This window comes from Blennius ocellaris (genome assembly GCF_963422515.1).
Source record: "Blennius ocellaris genome assembly, chromosome: 13".
Taxonomy (NCBI): Eukaryota; Metazoa; Chordata; class Actinopteri; order Blenniiformes; family Blenniidae; genus Blennius; species Blennius ocellaris.
In genome coordinates, this window is record NC_137662.1 from 18,598,895 (window position 1) to 18,607,507 (window position 8,613).

At 40.8% G+C, this 8,613-nt stretch overlaps 1 protein-coding gene across 2 annotated transcripts in view; it reads left to right on the top strand.

Moving 5' to 3' along the window:
- Positions 1–2,932, top strand: part of LOC308138628 (SH3 and PX domain-containing protein 2A-like) — a 62,409-nt gene extending 59,477 nt beyond the window's left edge. For both annotated transcript variants that reach the window (XM_080507836.1, XM_080507837.1), the window contains one exon: positions 3–2,932. In XM_080507836.1, coding sequence (XP_080363962.1) covers positions 3–1,925 — 1,923 coding nt within the window. In that variant the 3' untranslated portion in view covers positions 1,926–2,932. The remainder of the gene's footprint in view (positions 1–2) is intronic.
- The last annotated feature ends 5,681 nt before the right edge of the window (positions 2,933–8,613 follow it).

Here is an 8,613-nt window from a genome sequence, read left to right on the forward strand (position 1 = left end):
AGGTCCTTGAGAAGAACTCCGGGGGCTGGTGGTATGTCCAGATTGGGGAGAAGGAGGGCTGGGCTCCCTGCTCCTACATTGATAAACGCAAGAAGCCCAACCTCAATCGCAGGACAAGCACTCTCTGTCGTCCAAAAGTTCCTCCTCCAGCTCCCCCTGTGAAAAAGCAAGACTCAGTTGAGACCGCGCCTCCCAGTAGTCCTGGATCTGAGGCTCCTGAATCTCCCATCTCTGCTGGGAGACCAGTGTATGAAGAGCCAGAGTATGATGTCCCAGCCATTGGAGATCTGGACTTGGAGTCTGAATTTGAGTTTCTGAGAGGAGAGGGTTCTCTGGTGGATGTAAAGCATGAGGACACATCTTCTGAGAAGGGATCTCATCTGTCCTCCAAGCCTTCCCCAGCATCATCGCTCCACAGCGCCTCCTTCAAGATGGGTGAGTCATTTGAAGATGGCCACGAGGCAGAAGTGGAGGCAGAAGAAGAATGTATTTATGAAAACGACGGCTTCCGTCTCTTCAGGGAGACTCCGGACAGGCAGTGCAGCAGGGACTCAAATACCTCCAAGACAAATGTTTTGTCCGAAATGGGCAAGACCGCAAACCAAGCACCAGGCGGATGGAAACCTGCAGGCAACAAGCTCAAGATCGACTTGAATGGAAGCTCATTTTTAACCAAACCTGAGGAGTCTTCTAGTCCTAAATCTGCATCCAATGAGTCCATGCTAGATTTATCCAGACCAAAGAAAGACGAAGAAGAAAACAAGGCCTCCTCCTCCACCAAGTCCTCCTCAAAGCTCCGGCCAGTGGTGAGGCCCAAACCGCAACTTGCAAAGACATCCAGTGCAGAGAAGATGGACATCAGCACTTTGAGGAGACAGCTGCGGCCAACAGGGCAGCTGAAGAATGGCACCAAAACTAAAGGCGAGGACTCAGAGACAGCGTCAGTAATTTCCTCCGAGGACTCTTTCTCCTCTCAGAGTACGTCCGATCTTTCCTCCATTTACTCTAAAGGCAGCCGTGGCGACTCGGACATGGAAGGCTGCAGCTTGTATCGCACAACAGATCCCTATGAGAAGGTTCAGGAGTCTGAGCTCACCTTTCCTGCCGGAGTGGAGGTTGAAGTGCTGGAGAAGCAGGAGAGTGGCTGGTGGTTTGTCCGTTGGGGAGATGCCGAAGGTTGGGCCCCGACTTACTTCCTGGAGCCGGTCCGGCAACACGATGACACAGCAGGGTCAGAATCTGATGGCACCCCGACCAAACCTGGAAGCCTGAGCAAGTCCAACAGCCTGGAAAAGAACGAACAAAGAGTGCGGGCATTGAACAACATCAACCAAAACCTGAAGAAGGTCACTCCACCAATCCCTTCCAAGCCACCAGGTGGCCTCTCCAAACCCAGTAGCCTGTTCGGCTCGCTAAAGCAGAACAGCACTAAACAGCAGCAGGTGGTCAGACCTCAATCTGTCTTTATCTCAGCTCCAATCGGAGACGGTGCGAGCCCAGTTGGCTCTCTCAGGAGAAACGAGTCTCTCAACTCAACGGACCACCCACGTTCGAGCCCGACAGTGAGACGCAATGCCTCCTTTGGCACTGTGCCGCGCAGCCTGGCGCCAAACAACATAACACTCCCCAAAAGGAACAGATCTGGTACAGGCAGCTCGGAGTCCCTCGGACTCGGCTCTCAGAAAAACTTCCTCCCTGTATCCACAGTGAAGCCCAAGCCCCACATCATCCATAACAACCTCAGAGAGGTGTATGTCTCGATAGCAGATTACCATGGCGATGAGGAGACCATGGGTTTTCCTGAGGGGACGAGTCTGGAGGTTCTCGATAGAAACCCCAACGGCTGGTGGTACTGCAAAGTTCTGGACAATGGCCGACCACGAAAAGGATGGGTTCCCTCAAATTACCTCGAGAAAAAGCACTAGCACTCACGTGTAGAGCTGGCAGAACTCTGGACAGCGTGTAAAGACTACTCTAAAGAAATGACATTTATTTTGTGAGAAACCGTAAGATTGAAATCGTACCTGGTACCCTTGCCAAAAAAAAAAAGAAGCAGCCAGATCAAATTTTTACTTTGGAATGAAACAACTCATCTGGTAAATTGAGTCCACATCATATGGTGCCTGAGACTTTATATTAGGAGCAATATATTGGGACTTAGTGGCATGGCCAAAGAGAACAGCAGAGAGTGGAAGAATGATTGAATGATATCCTCCAGCAGTTGCCTTTAACTTGAAATAAGATGTCGTTTTGCCTCTTCTCCTTCAACACTTTTATGTAAGTTTATATTCTAATTTTTAAACACTTTGAAAAAAAAAAGATTTTAAAGCTTACTGCATGTTTGAAATGATTCATTATACTGACGATGCCTTGAGTTGTTGAAACTAAGCCTTTTTCTTTTTCTTTTCATTTCCTTGAAGAAATTCTCAGTTGTTGCCAAAGCTGCTTTCTTTTAGTCTTATCTCGGTGCTGCATGATTTTTTGATAATTCTTTATACTGTATGTCACCTGTATGTGAACTATTTTAACCATTTAACTGTTTGATATTGTCTCGGTGAAACAATTTGTGAGCATCTCGAACCATCACAGTATTTTTCTGACGCCAAATGTTAAAAACAATCACTTATAGCAAAAATTGTGTAAAATGAAAACTCCCCTCAGTGAAAATGATATTTATTCATTACTTAGATTTTATATTAATACTGGTTTTATTATTATTATTGCTGTTTTTATTGAAAATAAAATCACCACTGCTTAAACATTTCTAAGCTGAACTGCTCTGTAACAACAATAATATTTAGAATTTCTGCTGGGCAGTAAATTTGACATGACGCTTTGTTTTTCTGATGCGATGCTCACTGTTGTTTTATATTAACTGTGTGATCATTGATAAGTGAAAAGCCAAAAGAAGACTTTAATAAATGCACTTTTGAACAAAGATCACTATCCTTTTTGATTGCTGATGAAGTTTCTTTAAAATCAATTTCCAAACTCACATTTTTGGGGGGGAATTTGATTGTGTTAAGTGTGGAAATGATAGTTAAACTTTTTTTTTTTAATCTATTCATAGATTTGGTCTCTTTTTGGAGTGAATTGTCAGCCCACGGCAGAAAAGTGAGAGCCAGAGATAAAAGAATTGCTCCTACTTCTTCACTGACATATTTGGAATTAAGTCGTGATTTTAAAAGCCATAAAATTAAATTTGCCTAATTCCTTCAATTATGTAAGTGTGTTAAGAAACACTTTTGTCTACTGTGCATGCAAACAACGCGAAAGAGAGGAGTGATTATCATCAGAATTAATTGCAAATTAATGTGGCGTGTAATAAACGATATATGGAAAATTCATCAGATGCAATAATTGTTGGTAATATCATGTGGCTACAAGCTCTTAATAACCAGAGAAAGCATAAACACGCAAACAGAAAACATGCAGAATAGCACCAAGACAGATTTGAACCAGCGGTGTTCTCACTGTGAAGCTTTAAACAATTGCACTATTACTGGTCTTATCATGACACAAACAAAAAAACTAAAAGAAAAAAAAAAGCATGGCCTAAAAGGTCATGTGTTGCTTACTGTGTGCTTACTGTGCTTACTCTGCATTTGAAAGATGATCTTGAATTTCACTGTTTCACATCTGAGTGAGGTACTAAAGTGTTTGAGTTATTAATTATTTATAACCACAGAAACAAAGTATTCAATCAAATGTATGTATTTAAGTAATGGAGAATCAAAAAAGGGTCTTAAACAAAAGTTTAAATATAAAATGTTCCTTTTTTTCTTCTAGAAACAAAGTTACATTTTGCTGCCATAAAGAAGTCCTGTCTCTGAGCACTTCTTATTAGTCTGCCCTTTTACTTTTGTTGTTGTTGATGGGTTTGATTTTTTAATAATCCAAACAACACAATCGGCGGACAAGTTACAACAACTCTCAATGGATAGTTTGATGCCATCATATCTGATTATAGCATGATGTTTGAAAAATAAAAATATTCCATTTGAGTTACTATTAACTGATTAACTGACTTCAACTATGGGCAAAAATCTAAGAAATTGAGACACTGAGAGAATAAACTACAACGCTGATTTCACATTTGAAGGATGTGGGAAAAAATCTCTATAAACACCATGCCATGTGGACTGAAGGGTTTTCTTGCCCACTCTCACCATGCTACTTGTGTTTCTGGCCACTGGAGGGCAGCAGCAATCAGCTTCAAAGCATGAGATCACAGCCTCCAGTCACCTTCACCTGTGTCTTCCTCAGTTCAGTAATTAGAGAGTGTGTGAGGGTGAAAGCCTCTCACTTGATATTTTGGACTATGAACAAAGTTGTACTTTTTCTTTCACTGCATCCACAGTCTGTCCCTTGATGCTGCAAATCTGACTGAGAGAAAGATTTTACATCAGACCGAACACCAAAAGCTTAAAGCCTTAGCTACAACAGAAGAACAAACTCAAACTCAAAGTGTCTGATGTCTTGTTAAAATTCAAAATCAATGGTGCTGTGCGTCTGTGGAATACAAATTTGATACCAGTATTTGATGGTGTGTGTGTGTGCGTGTGTGTGTGTGTGTGTGTGTGTGTGTGTGTGTGTGTGTGTGTGTGTGTGTGTGTGTGTGTGTGTGTGTGTGTGTGTGTGTGTGTGTGTGTGTGTGTGTGTGTGTGTGTGTGTGTGTGTGTGTGTGTGTGTGTGTGTGTGTGTGTGTGTGTGTGTGTGTGTGTGTGTGTGTGTGTGTGTTTGAGTGAGTGAGTGACTAAACAGCTGAGAGACCACGACGCAACCCAAACAAATCTGCCAAGGCCCCAAAGCTTTCAGAAGACCAGCATCCAGGTTCACAAAGAGGTCTGAGCGGAAAGTCTGCGTGTACAAAGACACCGCGAGATGTACTGTATTCATGTCACTTTCACAGACCCCGGTGCCGTATTTCCCTCTCACCTCTGAGAAGACTTGGCCACGAACGACCACCACCGCTGCCTGTTTCATGTCCGGACGTCACAGTCTGTGTTTGTACCTCTCGGATAGGTGCATAAAGCAGCACGACATTAGAGCCAGGCCTGCAGGGTAGTAAATAACAGATGATGTTCATTCTGGCTTGGTCTACATACCTCCACTCTAAACAGTTTCCCCGTGAGTTATGGCCGTTTACTAAAAGCCCTTGCCTTTGTTATTTCTTATGGTAGATGGTGGGATGTTAGTCATCTATACTACTGGTGTTGGGCCTCTGGGACTACCACTGCCTTTTTATTCTCCAAGTGTTGTCCAATTTGAATATTCTTGCATAAGAAGCAAATCCATCATCGGCCATTTGTGTCATGTGTATTTTGGGAGGAGGTAATGGCGCTAATGCTCACTCATTCTCCATCTGGGCCGGATTGAGTTCAGCTTCCCGCTGTGCATAATACATAAAAGAGCGACAGTGGTGAAATGAAAATTGTCACGTTTAACATTTCATTGTAATTGAAGTGAAATTTTGACTTTGTACTATATGTGAAGAAGAGCTGAAAACATTCATTTTTTACAAAAAAGTTCTAAGTAAGAATCAATAACAGACACAAAGTGAAGCCAGTGGTTCAGACTTGAGTTTTATTTAATAAACAGAACATAATTATCAAATTCATAAACCACGAAGAACGTTTTAATGACTAATAGAAGTCCCCATCAAACCGTAGATATGAGACAAATGTCTTTCCCAGAATATACAATGCCCACCATTTCTTACTTGCTGGTTTTGTTGTTTGGACTGAAAATATGTGGAAAACAATATATATATATATATATATATATATATATATAGACACACACACACACACACACAGAGTACAACACTCTCCAGATGGACAACCGGATATAGCCAAACGTTACACCTTTGGTTCTCTAGTAGTAATATGGTGTTCTCTAGTAGTTCTCTAGTAGTAATATGCCTTTTGAAGCAAATTATTTTTGGCACTTTGGGAAATCATAGAGCGATACCATGTTCTTTTTTAACTTCACTTGACTAAATGAAGGAAACCCAGCTTGCCTGACAGTAGCAACAGTAGTGAAATAAAACATCCATCTAGAGCACAATATTATGTTTGGCAGAAATAGCTTCCAAACATGTTGACATTAATGAAGCAAAATTAGAAAACTACATAAACTCTTTTTAAATGTCATTGTTATCTTTTAATTGAAGAAGCTTGGGTGACGCTTTCCCTGAGACGATCTATAAAAATACACACTAATAGTGAAGTGGACTGGTTTTATTCACTCAATAACTAAAATTGTAGGGATATAATTTCCATCATCCATCCATCCATCCATCCATCCATCTATCCATCCATCCATCCATCCATCCATCCTTGTGCTGGAGCCAATCCCAGCAAACTATTGGTGAGGGCATGATTTCATTTACTCGATCTAAAAAAATATATATATTTATATGTATTCCTAGAAAATCTCAATCTACCCAAATTAGGCAGCAACTGCAGCTGCAGTTGCAAGTCAATGGCTTTTATGGGAGAATATCAAGTAATATAAATCAGAAATTCTCACTTAACACTACAAAAGTCATGTTGAGAATGTATTTAACTGTCATATTGATTCTCTTATCTCACTCTCCAAAACATATTATGTATTTCCCAAAATGCCAAATAAATGATTTCAGTAAAGATCAGCTGATATATATATATATATATATATATATATATATATATATATATATACACCGAATTTATTTATTTTGGACAATATAGCCACACATATGAAACAAACAGTGATAATTCCTCAGAGTAGCATTTAAAAATAAATAAACCTCATAGTGTACATTTAATATTACACTCCTCAATAGCATATTCCTCTTTTAGAAATGTTGTCTTATTTCTGCTTGGTCATATTTGGTCAGGAAGGAAGAAAAAAAAAATCAGGTAGAAATGTAAAAGCTGAAAATCTCTCAACACTTACGACAAAATTCCAGTATTATGCAATGAAGTGACAGAGGGGATGAGGTGATATTTGAGTGATTAAATACACATAATGATATTTAGCACACTGTTTTGTTCTCTCGCTGAACATGGTGGGCTTGTCTTGGTAAACTGTTGTCGTTGAACCTGTGCGCGACACAACAAGGACTTTACGGTGAACATGAAACCGAGCGTTCCTCCTGGTTTTCAGGGTAAAAGAGGGTAAAAGACCTCTTTTAAGAGGCTAAAAGACCAGAGCTTGTCCTGACTTGTCTTTTTAAAGGCACACGAGAAAAACTTCACCATCATTCAAACATTACACGACACAACCGCTAATATAGCCTCCAAAGTGACGAGATGACAAGCCTTGAGAACAAGTCGGCACTTACTACTTTAAAAATAATCGTAATGCTTCACCGAGGCTGAAATAGCACGTATAAATATATTGCATTTCCTAACAATGCAAAGCAGTACATAATGCAGTAGATTAGTCAAGTGAAAATGTCCTTGGAGTTAGCTTTTACCGACGGCGAGCAGCACTCAGCAACTGATATGCAAATTAAATATCCCACGATAACAAGCGACATCCTTGTCACTGACTGCACCACGTGTGAACGTTTTTTTGTTTTTTTGTTTTTTTTTTAACCACTTGAAGACAAAATACGTCACCAATACAAGAAAATAGTCGTGTTTCAGTTTGATATACGAAAAAGTGTGTAACCTGACATAAACGGAGCCATCTCCAACTTGTATGGGTACATAGGTTTCTTGCAGGAAAAAATCAGTTGATTCATCAGACTAATTTTTCAACATTTAAAGAATATTTCACTGCCCCCCCCAGTGTCTATTTGGACGACTTTGTGCAATTACAGCATCGAGTCGGCTTCACCGAGCAGCCAAAGACGGTGGGGTTGGGCGTGGGGCGGCCATGCAAGTCCCACATTTTCCGGGCTTTCATACAAACTTTTGATGTATCGGGTCTGTCTGAGGGATCAAACACTTTCGTTACACCAAAACAGACACACAGCAAAAAGGCGTCCCTTCCTCCTCCTGTCTCTCTCCCAAACATACAACATCCTCTCTGCTCCTTCCTCCGTCGCTGCCTCTTCACTGATTTACATCCTCGTTCACCACAAGCATGACCTTCCACGGTGACAGTATTCACACTTTTTTTTTTTTTACCCTTTTCCACAGTCTCTCCCTGCCTGAGATTCACAGAAGCACAGCAGGTGGTGAAATATTCAGCAAAGCACTTCATTTATTACACAACACAGCTCCTTTAAGTATTTTTTTGCCCATTCACTTTAAGTCATTTCAGTGTATATTATTGCTAGAGAAGGATTTCAACTCAAAGACTGTTTCTTTATCTGGCTATTAATTCCTCGCCGGCATCTGACAGCTTTCGGGAAATCTAAAATAAAACCTGTCTTGTCTCAATTTTCTCTTGGATTGAGAAGAGAATTGATTCTTCTTCTAAACAATACTTAAATCTGCCTTTTCCCCTACAAGCGAGTAGAGGAGCAGCTGGCGAAACCACTGATTTATTCTCGTTGTTTGATTTTCCTCAGCTCTGGACAATTGTACTTTAAAAAAAAACCCAGAAAAAACCCAGCAGTGATGTTATCGCGTATACTTTGCAGGAAGTGGGGCAGATGTCTGATCATTTTTCTCT